This window comes from Ursus americanus, chromosome 2, assembly GCF_024610735.1.
Source record: "Ursus americanus isolate L20-20 chromosome 2, mUrsAme1.1.p, whole genome shotgun sequence".
Classification (NCBI taxonomy): Eukaryota; Metazoa; Chordata; class Mammalia; order Carnivora; family Ursidae; genus Ursus; species Ursus americanus.
The window spans coordinates 50,867,575-50,885,740 of record NC_142128.1 but is presented as its reverse complement, the minus strand read 5'-3'; the positions used below and the strand labels follow the sequence as shown (position 1 = coordinate 50,885,740).

General features: G+C 48.8%; 1 protein-coding gene across 2 annotated transcripts in view; it reads right to left on the bottom strand.

Annotated features, from left to right (window-relative positions):
• Nucleotides 1–4,759, bottom strand: part of DUSP10 (dual specificity phosphatase 10) — a 39,354-nt gene extending 34,595 nt beyond the window's left edge. The window contains exons 1-2 of one of the 2 annotated variants that reach the window (XM_045809648.2): nucleotides 4,596–4,759; nucleotides 1,569–2,422 (exon numbers count right to left, since the gene is read on the bottom strand). In XM_045809648.2, the coding sequence (XP_045665604.1) occupies nucleotides 1,569–2,379 (811 nt within the window). In that variant the 5' untranslated portion in view covers nucleotides 2,380–2,422; nucleotides 4,596–4,759. Of the gene's footprint in view, nucleotides 1–1,568; nucleotides 2,423–3,605; nucleotides 3,757–4,595 lie in introns of those variants that run through there. The other variant, XM_045809649.2, reaches the window with a different exon arrangement.
• Between the last annotated feature and the right edge of the window lie 13,407 nt (nucleotides 4,760–18,166).

Here is an 18,166-nt window from a genome sequence, read left to right as displayed (position 1 = left end):
AGCTGGGTAAGCCTACTGGGAGTCACTCAAAGTCAACCAAACAAGAATAGAAAACAATAAAATACAGAGCTACACAGAGGAAATCTGAATGTGTCTATAACCCTAAGAAAACTCATCAACCACAACAAAAATACCCGGGCCCTGCTGAAACTCTCTGGATATGACCTCCATCATGTTCTCCCTCCCACCAGAGCCTACCACCCCTAAGAAAAGTGGTTCCTTTGTGGCAGCTGAGCCCAATGAGAGCATGCTCGGGGACAGCAGGAGGGGATGGGATGGGGGGTGGTGGAATTTATCAAAGTAATTCAGAACCATATTTCCAAAAACACTACTTAACAAAAGGCAGACTACATCACTGGGAAGACAAGAAGGAGAATGGCAGGGCTGTCACACGAAGACCAAACAATGGACTTGCTCATCCCAATGGCCTACTGCAATTAAATATGCAAGGTTTTTGAAGGAACACAGCAATACCTTTGATCAACACACGTCAGGAGACTTGGTGGTGATGGGGCCCAGAAACTGTGTACCTTAGCTCAAAACACAAGAGAAGAGAAGAGAAGGGAAGAGAAGAGAAGAGAAGAGAAGAGAAGAGAAGAGAAGAGAAGAGAAGAGAGAAGATGATGATCTCTCACTGCCATCAAAGGACAGAAGACACCAAAGAGAAAGAGTGGTATGTAGTGTCCCAAAGGACAATATCTGAGGGCAAAGAGGAGTGAGTTGGATAGACAGGAGATGAAGGCTCCCCCTGCTATGTTAGGCAACACTGTGTGGAAGGAGCTCAGAAAACAGTGGGTAATTAATTCTTCCTGCCAGGGCTCAGCAACACTGACATGAGAGTTATTCTGCATTCAGTGTAAGGGGCCAAGTGACCCACCACCCCATCTTGGGAGGAGCCACGATGCCAATGGTTGTCAGATGAGGCCAGAAAGAACACAGGTTGAGGAGTGTTTCCTAAAACTGTCTCTGTCCCCTTGGAGCTTTAGCAGAAGAATGGATGTTGTTGGTACACTTACACTTTTGGGGGGCCTTACAGTAAGATCTCTGCACTTCTTGACGGTCACTTCATAAACCATCTAAAAGCTAAGCTGGTCAGAGCAGTGAGAAAGAAGATTGCGCATAGAGGCCCTGGGACCGGGAGGTTAACTTGTAAGTTCGCCATAGTTGCTGCTTCCTCCGCTCATCGACTTTGGTGAAATCTGAGAAACGATAACTTTCCAACTGGTTACCAGTTGGAAGAGAGCTACCAGACCAGCTATGACTTGAGATACCATCCGGTGGTACACAGCCGTTCTAAAAGGTGAGAGAACAGTCTCAGAGAGGTGAAATGCTCACACAGTGCAAATGAGAAGAGCACAGAACCCAGGTCTTCCGGCTTCCAGTTCAATGTGACTGCCTTTTCTCACCACAGCAAAATAGTTAAGGGCAAAAGAAGGGAAGACAAGAAGAAGAAAATCTATTTTGGTCTCAGGGGGCCAAGGCAAGGAGAACGCTGGTACTTCTAGACAACACCCAAAGTGAACCCAGGCTAACCAGGACTGTGCTTGGGAGGGGAACAGGGGCATTACCTTTCAACACCAGAGGTTCTTTGCCTTCTCTCTTCAGGGACTCGAGGACTATGTGAAGTGGCTGGGAGGGCATCACTCGGCTCGGCTCATTGGTATTCTCATCATAAACTATAATTTCTTTGGAAAAGATCCTCTTGAAAGAGTCCTTGCCTTCCCTACAGGAAATCAAGTCTAAGACAGTGATCTTGCCCTGCTGCAGTCTCCGCCGGCTGATCTTATCGGCACAGTTAATGTGGACAGCTCCTTGGATGTGACTCTTGTTGTACTCCATGAAGGGCCTGCAGTCAATGATGACGGGGCCCTGGCTCGGCAGGTGACTCTTGCTGCATTTGGTCATCTTCTTCGCCAAGTCATTGGGGTAGATTATTTTGATGCTGGCTAGCTGCTTGGGGGTCCCTGCCACAGGGCTGCCCACCCCACCTGATGGACTTAAAGGGCCTGCATTCTCATTGCTGTTGACCATCTGGTTGGCAGGGCAGGCGGGAGAGGTTCCGATGGCGGTGGTGGCGGTGCCAGCGGCGATGGCTTGGGTTTGGGCCTGACTGTCCTTGTCGTAGGTTGCCACAGTACAGCAGCTGGCGCTGCTGCATCCACAATTCAGGGAGCGGGCAGAGCCGCTGGATGAGGGCATATACGTCAGATTCGCAGCCTTGAGGGATACGACGGTGGTGGCAATGACAGGAGGGTGGCCGTTACTGCCTGGGGCGGCAGAGCCAAGGTAGCTAGAGTCTAAACAAAGGTTGAGATCCTGAGGTCGGACGGGCCTAGACAGTGCCACTACTACCCTGTCGTCTAAAGGAGACGGAGGCATGAGGAGGCTGAAAACTGGCAATTGAAGAAGAACTCAAGACAGTCTGTAAAGAAGGGGAGGGGGAAAGAGAGAATAAAGTCACGTGACACAAAAGGCAGTCTGATCCAAACCCTAGGAGAGGTCTTTGCATCCCTCTGCGTGAAGTTGTCCTAAGGGTCCTTTATCATGCCACTCTCAAAGCCCGAAACTCATCTTTATAGATTCGAAGAGGATGTCAACCTGAGAGCCCCCACCTATTTGGCGACTAAGTCTAAGGTTCCATGTAGGGTCTACACAAATGTTGATGAACCACCTCTCATGGACCTACGTCAAAGTTCAGCCTCGGAGGAAGTACAAGCACAAAGAATCAGAAAAGCTGAAGACAGAAAGGAAGGCTCTTAAGAAAAATCTATTCTGGGCCTCATCTCCTGGGCAGAAGCATAGTGCAACCATCTAAGACCCACTTATCCACCCTTGCATACTTTCCGTTTAATTCCTTCACCCACTGCAAAGGCAACGGAATGACCATGAGCGCTGGCATGGCTCACCGAAATATGCAGCAGCTAAATATACATCGGGGCGGATGGCAACTTTCTGTAAATCAGAATGAAAGTATCCCCCTAAGTCAATCTTTTTAACTAGGAGCTATTCTTGCTTTGCATTCCTTTGAAAAGCACAACACAGTCATATTAAAACCTCCCATGTTTCCTGTTAGTCTCTTATAAATTAATCTGCATTTCCCCTTTTGTTACAAACAAAATGTCCTGAAACAAAGCCTCAGGCCAAGGGACCGGGTCTGGGAACCCCCAATCCTGGCAGATCCATCACCTTTGCTCCTTTGCTGCCCACCTCATCTCCCCCCCTCTCCTCCACCCCACACTCCTGCCTTTAAGGAAAGGACCACTTCGACTCTGCTCCCTCTTTCAGTTCCCTATTGGCAGAGACTATGCATCCCAGAGCTTCTCTCAATGGGAGGGAGGCACTGCGTACAATATTTCAGTCCCCCCCCCCAGACAGACCCCCACCCCTTGAAGAGGATGAATTCCAAAGAAAGGACTTCCCAATTAGCGGGGCAGTGAAGTGTTGCCCACTGGCTTCGCCTCCTGTCTCCTGAGAGGGCTCCTGCAAAGGAACAGTTCCCTGCTTCCCATAGGCACAGGGGCACTTTACAACCCGACCCTACTGGTTCCTCTTCTATTAGACATGCTCAGAGAAAAGAAAACAAACCCCATGCAAGAGTCGCTCACCTAAACGAACTTTAAGAGATGTCTGGAAAAATGTCATCTATCATCCGTCTACACACGACCGTCACCGTTCTCTGACACAGAGCCAGTGTCACAAGCAGAATCCACACACGCGCGCACACGCGTACACACAGAGACACGCACCCGACACGTCCACAGATCCTACCGGCTCAGGTTTCTCTCACCCACCTTTAGATGGGAGAGGAGGATTCATCCCCTTCCCTCCCTCCCACCCTTTCCCTCCCTCCCCCGCTCCCTCCCTCCCTTGCGTAGTATTTTTTTGAAGAGCAAGTACTATTCCAGAAGCTATAACTGTTTCCCAGCTGGACCAAGCGGTGAAAGTCTTTGCTATTGTGTTACCAGGTAGGGTACGTCCCAGGATCAACAGCCCATTTCCTTTGCGAGGGACGCATAAGCGTGTTCGCGGAGACACAGGCTGGGACCCCCACCTCCACACGGAGAGCGCGGCTCACACACACACACACACACACGCACGCACACACACTCACGCCCGGAGTGTATAAAGAGATCTGCATCCCTGCAGCAGAGGGTCGGGAGTATATATTGCCCGTGAAAGCATCCAGACTGGCCCAGGAAACCTCCCAGAGAAACACTAAGCTATCCCCTCTTCCTTGCTAGTCGTCCTTCCACCTCTAGGCAGGGGCTGGAAAGAAAATTAAGTCGTTAGAGAATGCTACTTCCCCACTCCTGGGCGCTTATCCCCCTTCACAACACAGCGCACTAACAAGTCCCTGGCATTTAAAACTGCCGCAAAGCATCCCAACAAACCTCATTTTTTTCTTCTCCCCAAATCCAAGCAGACTGCAGAGAGAGTAAACGCACAGGGCAGCATGAGCCAACAGCCGGAACCCTATAACCTCACCTGCTGTGGCTCCCCCGTGAGCATCGCATCACTCACACACACTCACACTCACATTCACACCGCCTTACACTCCCAGACTCCCAGGAGTAGCCGCGGTGACTTCCACTTACTTCATAAATAAGTGTAGCCCTCCACCATCTGGCGCTCCGCTTCAGCTAAGGATTCGCCCATTCAGCCCCCATTCACTCGGCTTCATTGATCTCCAGCAGCAACATAGTTACTTTCTCTTTTGCTACACTGTAAATGTAAGGTTCTGAGGGGGCGGGCCGGCTGCCGACCGACGGCACGCTGGGCCAATAGGAATCTGGAGAAAGCCGACCGCTACCTCACAGCGGCCCGCGGCCAATGGACAGCCGAGGGGGAGGGGCCGGGGGCGTGGCCTCGTCTCTTTAAGGAGGGTTTATCCGACGCTGCTCCCGGTCCTCGGTGTTATAACACGGGCGGTGATGTCATTGGCAACCAATCAAAAACTTAAAAGGGCCAGCCGGGGCCCGCGCGGAGCAGCTGCTCTCTATTTACATGTAAACCGAACCGGCTGGATGCAGTTAACCCTTTCCGGGGCTGAAGTGTCAATGGGCCGGACTCGCCGCTCGGGCTTAAAACCCGCCCTGTCCCTTTGCCCCGATCCCTTTTAAGCCCCCTGGCCCGGGGGCAGATCGCGCCTTCTTTTTCCTTCTTACTCGGGACGGAAGGTCTAAAGTGTCGGAGTAACTTTCTAAAGGCAAGAAACAAGAACAGTCGCCGTCCCCAGTGGGGAAACCGGGTTCTCCGAGTCGCTCGAGGTGCTCTGACAAACCCTAACCCCGAGATTCACAGACGTTGCCGAGCCACCTGCGGTGAGACCGACTTGAGCGCGCAGCCAGGGGCGTGGCTTCTGCACCGGCCCGCGAGGACCGGCCACGCGCTGGGGGCCGAGGCTCGGGCGCAGCCGGCGAACCGGCCGGCCGTCCCCGGGAAGCGAGGCCCACCCAGCCAAGCTGTGCCCCGCGTCTTCGGACCGCCCCGCTCCGCTCCGCGCCGCCGGGAAGCGTCGGCCGCCCGCCCGCAGATGTCGCTGCCCCTCCGATTGCCCTATTGCTACCCCGCAAGGCAGCGGCGCGGCGCCCTCTGGCTCGCTTGCATCTGCGCCGCGGTCACGCCCCCGCCGTCCCCCGCCCGCTTCCCGGGGCTCGGCCGGGAGTACGAAGGCGGCGCTGCGGACGGCTGCTCAGAGGCGGCGGCGGCCTGGGACCAGGCCAGAAGCGGCAGGGAGTGCGCCCACTAGGCCGGGCGTCGCGGGGCTCACCCTGCGCTCGCCACACCCCGGGGCCGCGTCTCCCGCCGGGCGCGCAGGGTCCCCGCGCCTGGCCTGCCGCCCGCCTTCCCGCGCCCTCGGCAGCCGCCCCGCCGCCCGCCTTCCCGCGCCCTCGGCAGCCGCCCCGCCGCCCTGCAAGGCCCCAGGCGAGCCGAGGACAGCCAGCCCGGCGCTTCTGGAACACGGCCGCTGGCGGAAGGGAGCTGGAGCTGAGTGTAAATAACCATATCGAGTGTAGCCAGCGGAGCGTCGAGGAGGCGGCACCGCCCCTCTGGGTTTTCCAGACTTTTTTTTTTTTTTTTTTTTTTTTTGCGGCCTGCGGGGTCGCCGGCCCAGGCACGTGTCGCGAGGAAAAAAGTGGGGGCGAGGAAGGCCGGCTTAAGCCAGCGCACGAAAATATCAGGGAAACTGCTGGAAAGTTGTCTTGGGGTACGCAAAGGAGTGGAGATGACAAGACGAACTGCGGAGAGCCTGCATCAAAGAACCCTAAAGAAATAGAGCTTTTTCCTTTTCCCTCTCCTGTCTCAGAGAGACAGAATCTAAGGAGTTTAATAATGACAATGGAGTACATTACATTAGGAGCACTATAGAATATTTGGCTATGAGTTTTCTCTCTTACTAGATTGAAGGTGTTTGGAGACATACTTAAGGCTCCAGGCCTATTAAGTAAGCTAAGTGGCAGCGACATATTCATATAATTGCTCTAAGTGCAGATTTGAAATCAGAAGATGCCAAAGGTTGGCCAGGTACACGCTCAAAAAGCTTCTAAAAGAAATCCCCTTGGGTTCCTCTGGGGTGGGTGGGGGGGACTATATATATAGTTTTTACATAAGTGCATACATACGCACAGTCCAGCTTTCACACCCATGTTTCCACGTGCAGTAGGTAAATGCACACCAACATCTTAAAAAGGAAAGGGTTTTGTGTAGCCCCTTCTGCATTCACACACCAACACACATACACCTTCACCCCCTTAATGATAACTAATGAGTACTTAGGGCACACCCTTTGGTCCTTACACCTTGGGGATCAGCAGGTCCTGGCCAAGGAATTGGTTCTGGTTAATTTCATAGAAATCAGAAAAGAAGTTCCCAGAGGGTCTACCCTGGATCTATTTGGAGCTTTAATAGCTTGCCTTTCCCTATCCATAGACAATTATTTTAAAAATGTTTGCTAATTCAGGGTCAGAAAGTTCTGGATATAAGTCCTGATTCTGACTCTCATCTGTAGTGTCTGTTCATCCTGAGTCACTGTGTTCATTTATTTATGTGTAAAAACGCTAACACCCCAGCCCAGAAGCAGAAGGGAAAGGTCCTGGTGGGAGTGCTGGGGGGTGGGGGGGTGGGAGGGGACACCATGATGACTCTGCTGATAAAAGGCATTCAGTAAAAAAGCATTGTCCTTGCTTCCAGAAACTGGGTGCCTCTTTTTAAAGGCACTTGTGATCTCTAGATTATGAATTCATTGCTAATGCCTCACTATCTAAGCCCAAACAAAGTAAGGATTTATACCATTGCAGAAGAGTTTATAACAGCTTTTCCCACAGACCCAGAAGGGGAATGTCACTTCAGAAACAAATTTAACTCATTTAATGAGATGATTATTTTATTATAGTTTCAAACTAGTGGATTATTATAATTTACTTGACTAAGAGTCAAAGTCATCCAAGCTGAAAAATCAGGAAAAAATGGCAAAATTCCTCATCATTTATCAAACTTGAAACATGGAAGAATTACCAGATCATTAACATACACAAACATGTAATTATTTTTGTTTAATTAAGCATCTCTAAAGGTATAACTTATGTTCAAATTATGGAGTGGTAGAGAACAGATTACAGATGGCTATTTTTTCAGTTGTGACACTTCTGAGCCTCTTTTATACAAAAAGAGGTGATTTTGTTTCTTTTATTTTTTTGAGTCATAAATGTGAAAAGACTATCTGAAGTACAGCCCTTAGATTTAAATTTGTAATACCAGTCAGCCAATGGCTATGAACCTACAAAGCCTTAATGGTCAATTTTAGTCCCAAACAAACAGCAAAGCAGTCACTGTATTTGAGTGTTCCAACATGATTATACTGAGCCATATCTTTGTGCCAACAAACATCATGAGGAAAATACTGTTTTGGTAGAAAGCACTATGTGTTAAAGCCAAAAGATGAAGATAACTTAGGCCAACATATAATATATAATATGGATAATATCAAAAAAATGTATTAATTAAACGACTTCCTTAACGTGCCCTCAAATGGTTTTAAGTGTGTGGGATGACGGCAGAAGGTAGGATGAGTCTAAGAGCTGGGTTTTCAAAATAATCCTCAAGGTCAAGGTGGAGTCCTGGAGTTACTAGAATTAAGGCAGAGAAGGGCTTAAAGAAAACTTAGAAATAATACATCACAGGGTAAAGGTGATAGTCAATTACCAAGAAGTGGGGAATGAGTTGAGGGATAGAAAGGTGAGGTGTCCAGGGAGCTGAGGTCATTGAAGCCACCTGGGAAAACATCCTAGAAGCACTTTCCAGGCCCAGAAAGAGGCTGGTGTGAAGGATCCCCTAAAAGAGACGGCCACTTCTGTGTTTGTGGGGTGATGGGAACAGAGACCAGCCCGTCTGCTTGTCTCACTCTTCGTGAGTTTGGACACAGGAGGCCTGCAGATCTTTCTCATTAAAGTCATGGGTAGGTTGCACCTGACTCTGGAAAAGGCTCTAAGCCAATGTAAGGCTCTATATCTGCATTTTCCAGTATGGTAGCCATTTGCCACACGTGACTTCTGAACACTAGTAATGTGGCAAATATGAATTTAAATGTGCTGTAAATTTAAAATACGTGCTGGATTTTGAAAACATCATGTAGAGAATGTAAAATATCTCAATTATTTTTATGTGAATTACATGTCGAACTGTTTGGATATGTCAGGTTAAATAAAATATTTTTTTAAGATTTTATTTATTTATTTGAGATAGAGAGCGAGAGAGAGAGCATGAGCAGAGGGAGGGGGAGGGGGAGGGGCAGAGGGACAAGCAGACTCCCTGCTGAGTGACTGAGAGGGGCTCAATCCAGGGCCCTGAGATCATGACGTAAGTGGAAGGCAGACACTTGACTGAGCCAGGTGCCCCTAAATAAAATATGTTAATGAAATTAATTTTACGTGGGTTTTTTTCACTTCTTAGAATATGGCTATTAGGAAATTTGAAGAGACTTACGCACTTTACGTCTTTCTGCGGGCAGTGCTGCTCTACAGAGCCTGTAATCGCTCCTTTGATTTGAGGTCACTTTGTTGCCGAAGACACCAGAACCACAGAATGTTAGACCCCAAGCTGACTTAGAGCCTATCTAGGCCGGTGGTTTTCAAACGGCATTCAGATGAGCCATAGGGAGTGGAGACACCGATGCCAGGGGAAGGGTAAAGCAAGAGCCCTCGAGGTGAGCTCTGAGACCCTGCTCCCACCCCCACCCCCCACTTGAGATGCGTTCTTCTATTCCTGAGATGCCAAAGTAAGATTTCATTTGAAGAAAGGACTCTGATTCGTGTTGTGTTGTGTTGTGTTGTGTTGTGTTGTGTTGTGTTTTAATCCTGGCCCATCATTTTACCTGTAAAGCAATTGGAGGCTCAAGGAATAGAGATGACCTGGCCGAAGCCATGCTGGACCTTGGGACTTGACCTCAACTTCATCTCAAGGTCCAGCATAACCTCTGCAGTAGAGGAAGTGGCTGACCCGTTGGGGAATTAATAAACTCCCTGTCTCAACTAAGGCGAGCTGGTCCCCTTTCCAAGCACTTAGCTATTCCTCCCCCTCCACTCATCCCTCCATTTGTGACCTCAGAAAGGCCTCCCGCTCTTTGCCAAAAGAGAATTCTGGCTAGGCCCTCACGTGTGGACCATCGACACAAACTTCTTTCCTTTATGAAAATACCAAACAAAAAACTCACTGGCGGTTGGTTTCCAGCAACGCATTGCTCTGCGATGGATGGCCTATTATTATTATGTGTTGCTACCTCAAAGACTTAATATTCTCCCCTTTGCCAGACTGGGCAATCATTTTCTCATTAGAAAATGCTGTCATGGGGCGCCTGGGTGGCGCAGTCGTTAAGCGTCTGCCTTCGGCTCAGGGCGTAATCCCAGCGTTATGGGATCGAGCCCAGGCTCCTCCGCTGGGAGTCTGCTTCTTCCTCTCCCACTCCCCCCGCTTGTGTTCCCTCTCTCGCTGGCTGTCTCTATCTCTGTCAAATAAATAAATAAATAATCTTAAAAAAAAAAATCAGACCCACAGTTGCTCAACCCCAGGAGACTGTGAAGGCACCTCCCGGGACGCTAAGACAAGCAGAGGTAACATGCCCTCTAAGCATTCCTAAAGGCCCTCCGACCTGGGTCAGTTCTAACACGAGGGAATTAATCTAACATCCTCAGTATCTTTTAGTGGCTTAGGACGGTACCGCTCCTGGATAGAGCGAGCTCCTTCACATGGCCCAGAGGGTCACACTGCGCCCTACTTCTCTTTGCAAATTACACAGAGACTGCACCGGCGTTCAAGATCCGGCATTTGGAAAAATAATAATAACGGGTCCGGAGTCTCGTTTCGCTCTGTGCCCAGCGCTGCCGCAACTGATCTACACGCATTAATTCACTTAAAGCTTCGCATCCGCATCGCGGCTATAAGTAAGTCCTACTTTATTAGCCTTAACTGAAAGATGAGGACACAGAAATACAGACGGGTGAAGAATCTGCCCGGCTCACACAGCTACAGAGCCGCAGAGGCAACATTTGAACCCAGACAATCCGGCGCCGGAACATCTGCTTTTAACCATTATGTGTGATTTAATTCACTCTCTCTGTGATTTTATAAACTTCTAGCGTAGCCCCTTCCACCTCCAGCCTGCCAGGGTATTTTTAATTGCCTCTTTGTGAGAATTCGCCGTTTTTTCCTCTGCTTTCTCCTGAACTTCTTGGAGTCCCTTCTGTCCTCACATGGTCTCTCTCGCGGCTGGATCTTCCACGTTAGGGATGGGATCAAAATGTCCGCTTTGTTTCCAGAATCCTCCCGAATAGCGCTCTAAACGTGGACAGTGCTCTGGTCGCTGCTGCAGGCAGCAAGGAAAAGCCTAGGACAGCTCTGTTCCGCAGACCTGGACTAGGTCACGGTCCCAGCCCCAGCCCCAGCCAGACGCCAGAGCTAGCCCTGAGCGCCGAGTGAGCTTGGGAACTTCCCGGCGAACCAAGAAACGAGAGGACGAATGATCGGAGCATTTTTCTTACGCATACCCTGGAACTGTTTTTCCCTAGATGCACATCCCGGCTCGTCTGATGCCTTTGAAGCTACTGATCTGGGTCTTCTGCCATAGGGAGAAGTTAAGGCACCTCCGAAGTCCCTAAATCCAGCCCTCTTCTGAATTATTTATGCGGATATTAACCAAATGTCAATCCCCACGGGGCGCCATTGGGGGTGCATCCCTTGGTACGCTTACCATACTCTCCCCTTCACAGTTTCACTTCAAATGCTTCTTCTCCTGGCTTCTCCGCAAATATCAACATCTTTCTCATTACCATCCATCTCATGACGATCCGTATCATTCTGGAACTTTGCATCTGTCAGCACTCTGGCCGCTGTGATCGTCTTCCATGCTCAGGGAAATTTTGCCCTTGGTGTTCGCTGAGTTTTAGCAGAAGGAAGGCATGTTCCTTTTCTCTTTCAACATCTTCCCTTTTGTAGCATTCAAAGGCATCCGTTTCCATGTGCTCCTCTCCCAGCGGGCAGCTTGGCCAGTGTTTATTTTCCAGCACCTGACTGATGCTGACGAATAGCTTTTTTCAGAAAGAGGCATTTCATCCAGACCCGCGCCTGGAAGCCCGCAAGTTCTTCATCCTACTGGGAGTGGGTGACGTGCTCTTAAAAACATGCTGTTCAAGTTCTGGACTAGACGGGGAGCAGTGACCTGCCAAGTTCTGTTTCTAGTGTTCTGTGAAGGTGGCCAGTGTCCCCCTAGGCACCCCGGGGGTGGGGGGTGTTCAGTGTCGCCCCTGATTTATATAGTGGATAAAGCAACCACTTTAGAATCACATTCTCAGCTTGCAAGCGCTAAGAATGTACAAATGTGGTGGAAGAGTCCCTTTCTGGGTGAATTGAAGTGTCCACTGTGGGCTGAGTACTGAGCCTGCTGGAACACCCGGCAGGTAGCCGATGCTCAAATGCATGCCGGTCAAGTCAGGTGGTGTCAATGCAAGTTATTCACAAGTAAGAGTAAAATCCCTGTTGGAGTTGACTAGATTTGTAGTTCAAGTGGGAATCTTAGAGAAGAAGAAAATGTTCTCGATGCCATAAACTTCAGCTCACAAAAAATGTAGAATTTAAAGAAGAGAAATAGATGGGATCAGAAGGTAGCCACACAGAGCTGGCGCTGTGGGCCATTCATCTGCCAACGCATGGACCCTGGGACAGGTGTGCGTAGGGGACACATTAAGATGTATAATTCGCAGGGAATTCTTAGCCGCCCCCAATGCTGCCTTTCACATGTCCTATTCCTAGGAACTAGGAAAATGGATACTACTTTATAAATCGCTATTCTGAACTTTAAATTGGATTCATAATAACAACTAACCAAATGAAGTGTTTTCTCTGTATTCTTCACAGAACAGAAATGCCAGCAGATTCTGATTCCCTTTTCCATGCATTCTCCCGATCCTCATATAATATGTGAATCCTCCAGAACGTGGCTAAAGAAGTTGGACGCTTAGACATTTTGCCCACCAAGATCACCCAGCATATTCCACAGATGGCTGCTTCCAGCCCGTCTAGCATTTGAAACTTCTTTCCAGAAGGTCAAACTCTTGCTTTCCCACTTCCTGCCCTCCAATCATCGAAATCAGTTGTGGAAGGAAGAAGAAAGGACCGAAAGAAGGAAGGACAGAAGGCAAAAGGAAGGTGGAGATGGCTGGGAATTTTTGTTTTGTTTATAAGTTTTTTGCTTGTGTTTTTGACTCTAGGGGTGGGAGGTGTATACTTGGGCAGAGAGAGAGCAAAGAGTGGACAAGTAGAGGAAATGTTGCCTATTCCAGGCATTTTCATTTTCACAAGCAAGACAGACGGGAACAGAATCTGGCCACGGCAAGTGGTTTTGAATGCTTTGCAGCCAAAACACGTGGAGGCCCTGATGCTGAGTCTGGTGTTCGCCAGCAGATACTGGGCCCCCACACCTAGGATGGGAAGGAAGTGGTCGGGCTGTTGGTCTTGACGCATCTCTCCGAGGGGCAGCTTTGACTCAGGCAGCACCAGACTGCTCCTGTGCCCAGCCACGGGGCCCCAAAGATGAAAGCATGTAGTCCCTGCCCTGCAGGAAAGCTGAACGAAGGGACATTTTGGGATGTTCCAGTGCATGCCCAGAGCCACTGTATTTGAACCCAGGACAACCCCAAAGACAAGTTTCCCTGATCCCACACTATGAAGAGCAGACTGTGCCTTTCTCCTATGAGGCTGCGAGCTTTTCCCTCTGTGTGTTTAAACTACTGTGATCTTCGCCTCTGATGATTAATTTCATGTGTCAACTCAGCTGGGCTATGGTGCCAAGATGCTTGCTCAAACATTTTTCTGGACGTTTTGGATAAGACTGACACTTAGACCGATGGACTTTGTGTGAAGCAGATTATTCTCCATAATGTGGGTGGGTGGGCCTCGCCTAATCAGTTGAAGGCATCAATAAACCAAAGCTTGATTTCCCCCAGGCAAGAGAGATTTATACCAGCAGTTGGCCTTCACACTTCAACTGCAACATGGGCTCTTCCTCGGTCTCCAGTCTGCCGGCCCATCCTGCAGACTTTGGACTGTCCAGCCTTCTTAATCCCATGAGCCAATTCCTTAAAATAAATCTCTTTCTATATGTATACATACACCCTTTGGTTCTATTTCTCTGGACAACCCTGACCAATACACCTTTCTTTCCTTTTATGGGCAAAGCAGAGGAAAGCCTGGGAGATGTGCATTGTGTCACGTGTTAACACATCTCCATTCCTGTCCTGAATTACTAAAGACACACTCAATTGAGTACATCTTCATCTGACTGTCTTAATGTCCAAGAGTTTAAATCTAGTGAAAGGGTCATAAGGATACACTCGATAAATCTAAGATAGAAAATCTTTTTTAAAAATTTAATTTAAGATGGGATAACTGATATAGAAGGAAAACAAATGTCCCACCCTACACTGCCCCACCCCCCACAATTTATTAGGAAAATGTAGAAAATCCCAATGAGGCTTCTGGCTTTGGATTCTAAAGCAATTTAGAGATTGGAAAGATAAAAATAACCCCGAGTTATGTTTCTGAGCTCCTTATTTGTGTCCATTTAGCCTGAAGGAAGAAAGATATGAATATGTTTGCTTTCCCCCAAATGCGTATTTAATCTTAATCTAAACATCCTGAAATTGGAGCTTGTCAGGAGTTTCCATGGTAAGCAGAGATTGCTTTCCCAATTTTCTATCATGTATTAAGAGCCATTTTAAATCACAGAACTAATGTTGCAGTTACTTCATTCTTGTTACTTTTGCTTTTCCAAGGTAATCGACATGCAATTGGACCAGTATAAAATCTCAGCATAGGAGCCGGAAGAGTGGGCTTCCCAAAATGAAGAGGTCACAGTTCACGACACCCCATCGGAGACCAAAGTGTCCTCTGTTTCTGCAGCTGCATAGTGTTTTCAGTTTCCCTGGCTCTTTATCAGGAATGTGTGAGGAGCTTGACTCCAAATCTACAACTCGGCTTCATCGTCCCGGGGTTCTAGCACACCAGAAGCCTGTTCTCTAGACCAGAGCTTCTCCAGCTCTAGGTTCACACAGACCACCGGGTAGCTTGTAAAAATGCTGGTTCTGATTCAGTAGGTCGGGGGTGGGACCCAAGATGCCGCATTTCCTAACATACTTCCCCGCGATTTTGATGGAGCTGGCCCCCAGATCGCACATCTGGACCCAGACCATCCTATCCAGTAGCCACCAGCCATGTGTGGCTCTTTGAGCATTTGAATTGGGGCTAGTCTGCATTAACATTGACTCTAAGTATAAAATACATACCACGTTTTAGAAGATTCAGTGGGAAAAAAGGACGAGGTATCTCGTCAATAATTTCATCTTGATTACATGTTGAAATAACATTTTAGACATATGGGGTTGGGGCACCTGGGTGGCTCAGTTGGTTAAGCATCTGCCTTAGACTCAGGTCATGGTCTGAGGGTCCTGAGATCGAGGCCCCGAGTTGAGCTCCCTGCTCAGCGGGGAGTCTGCTTCTCCCTCTCCAACTGCCCCTCCCCCAGCTCATGCAGGTGCTCAGTGAACGATTGCGAGCTGGCTAAGTCGCAGCCCGGAGAATACTCATCTGTTGGCTTATTTATATGCTGCCCTGTGATCGGTAAATTAGTGTCAATTTGACTGGGATGCCCAGATAGCTGGCAAACATCATTTCAGGGTGTCGTTTGTGACCGATGTTTCCAGAAGAGATTAGCATTGGAATCAGTAGATAGGAAAGAAGATAGCCCTCACCCTCAGGGGTGGGCATCATCTAATCCATTGAATCCAAATGGAGTCGAAAGGTGCAAAGGAGCTGGTTTGTCTCTTCTCCTGCTCATGGACATCGGAGCTTATGATTCTCTGGCCTCAGACTCCAGGACTTCACACCAATGACCACTCCCCCACCTGCCCACCCCACCACGAGGTGGGTTCCTGGGCTTTTGGACTGAATTATATTATATCACCAGCTTTCCTGGGTCTCCAGTTTGCATTTTGTGGGACTGCTCGGCCTCCGTAACCCTGCGAGCCAATTCCTATAATAAATCTCCTCTTCGCTATATCTAAATATGCCCTATTAATTCTGTGTCTCTGGAGAGCTCCAGCTAGCACGCTGCCTCATCCCACAAAGTGCAGTAACTGGTTAGGCTGTTGTCACATTGCAGGTGGTAGGTGAATTTGACCCCTGACGTAACTCAAACTTCTTGACATGTCCTAAATCAATTCTTGGCACATAGGAAACATCCAATAAACATTTCCGGAATCAAGCTATACTGGGAACAGACCCCTTGCAAGAGCCCTAGCATAAACCAGCTCATTTGCAGAAGATGCTAGAAGCCAGAGTTGACACAACTTACCCGGGAACACACCTTCAGTAATCCCTCTGGAAGGGAAGACACTGGTCGTATCTGCTAGGCATCTGTGCATGGAGAAGAGTGTGTGGAGGTGCAGTCGGAGAAGAGAGGGGCACCTGGAGAAAGAGGGCAATGGGGAGCTGGTTGCAGAGAGGCAGGGAGGTGGAGGCCAAGGGGCCATGGAGGTGAGGAAGTGGACACAGTGTCAAGGACTCCTCTTTCAGGAGGTTTGGTGATTAAGAAGAGGAGGGAGCCAAGAGCTCCGTGGATGAAGCACTAGCATGGGGGGGGGGCAGGGAGGGAAGGCTTTCTGTTTGTTTTGTTCTAGAACGGAAGATGTGAGCATACGGTTTTAGAACAGAAGGCTGAGCTGAGTTGCTGGTTGAAATGAGACGTAGACGGTACACGAGAGGAAGAGAGCAGCTGTGACCCCTAAGCCCAGGCAGAAGGAGGATGGGTGAATGGGTCAGCAAAACGGGGGCCATCAGCAGCCTTGGAAAGTGAGGGGATGCCTTGGCTTCTGAGATGAGAAGGGAATGTGACAAATGTTCACTTCTATGTTGAGGGGAGAGAAGGACGATTCAAGAAGTGAAGAAGGAGGCAGGATACTCTGAGAGAGTGAGGAGGGCATCATATGTGTTCTGCCTGGACTTCCAGCCCAGATTCTCCTGAACTCACAACCCAGACCCAGGCTTCTCGAAGTCTGGTCTGTGGACCAGTGCCGGACCACACACTGTTTGTTGCTGGTCTAAATTCAGAGAAAGAGATTTGCGTCCGAAGGCAAATAAACAACAACGCTAAGCATGCTGCTTAGTTCAACTGAATTTTTTCTCTGTCTCAAAGGAGCAGAGCTTTAATTTACCTTCTGGCCAGGCTCCTTTTCTCATCACAGCACGCGGAGAAGGCACTTTGGGGTAACACTGATCTGCACAGTCTCCTACTGACAAATCAGCCTCAATACTCCACAGACACCTCTTACCAAACTGAATGCATCACTTTAGCTCCCAAACTTGCTCCTGCTCCTTTGCTTTCTTCCTCAGTGAGTCGGTGTCTCCCTCTACCCAGGTCTCCAAGCCAGAAATGTCAGGGAGGGTATTTCATCTCACACCCCCCTCTCCAACCTTGACCAGTCATTCATCAGCCTGGTGGACACTCCCCCCTATATATTGCTCTCAAGTCCACCCTTCTCGCTATCCTCATTCTCTCTTGAATGAATGAATGAATGAATGATGTCAAGGCAGAAAGGGACAACTTAGTTGACTGCATCCTGAGCAGAGATGATGGACATGGGGTCACGAAATGCTGCCTGTGGTTGAGGTGGTCTCAGAGCCTGGACTGAACTAACGAAGCCTACAAATGGAGTCACGCAACTCCAGCAGTAATGGTGGGGGCTGGAATCAGGCAGGCCCATTCCTGAAAAGCTTCCATGTGCTGTGGCTTCTCTCACTGATTCTGGTTACGTTCACGAAAGGTCTCCTGGATCCTATCAAAAGCAGCTTCGGCCAAGACCATGTTTCACACTGAAACTCCTACCACCAGCTCATGTTGTCATTACTTTTCATTTCTAGGCTTCCTGGTTTCACTCTCTTCCAACCCAAATATCTCTATCCTCCCAACTCCCACCAATGCCACTACCATTTTGGCTTTTGCCCTTGACTTAGACGCTGTTACTTAAAATCTCGTAGTTGCCTTTACATTCCTGCGATGGATGACTTGCAGACTCTGGCCCCAGATTCCAACATAGCAACAGATGGGAAGAAAGATCCAGGTCTGACAATCTACCCTGGTCTTTAGGACTCCGGTTGCTATGTTGTGGTGTTGTCACTTTATGCCAAAAGAAAGGTAGGAGGGAGAAGGGGTGGGGGGAAACTAGCACAACCATTTGGAGCCAAATAATAGATTATAGCTGGAAACTCCCGTCTTGATTTGGCTTAAGGGCCACAGCTATATTTGGCTGGCCCCTGATTGACATAATTATTATTGCCAGAAAGTAATTTTAGAAAGACCTTAAAAGGAGGACATGGGTGATTAAAGTTCTAATAATAACATTTCTAAAAAGTCTGGGTTAATGAATCTGTAACTTAGGTAAAAGAAAAGAGGCTTCAGGTGTTCAGGGATTAGTACCTGGGACTGAACTCAGAAAAAACATTTCTGTTGGGGAGTCAAGCAGGGCAGGGGTAGATCACATGCCCCTAAGAAGTCATGTGGATACAGAGAGAGATGTTTCACAAAGCAAATAATATTTTAAATCCATTCACTGAGCACCCCTTA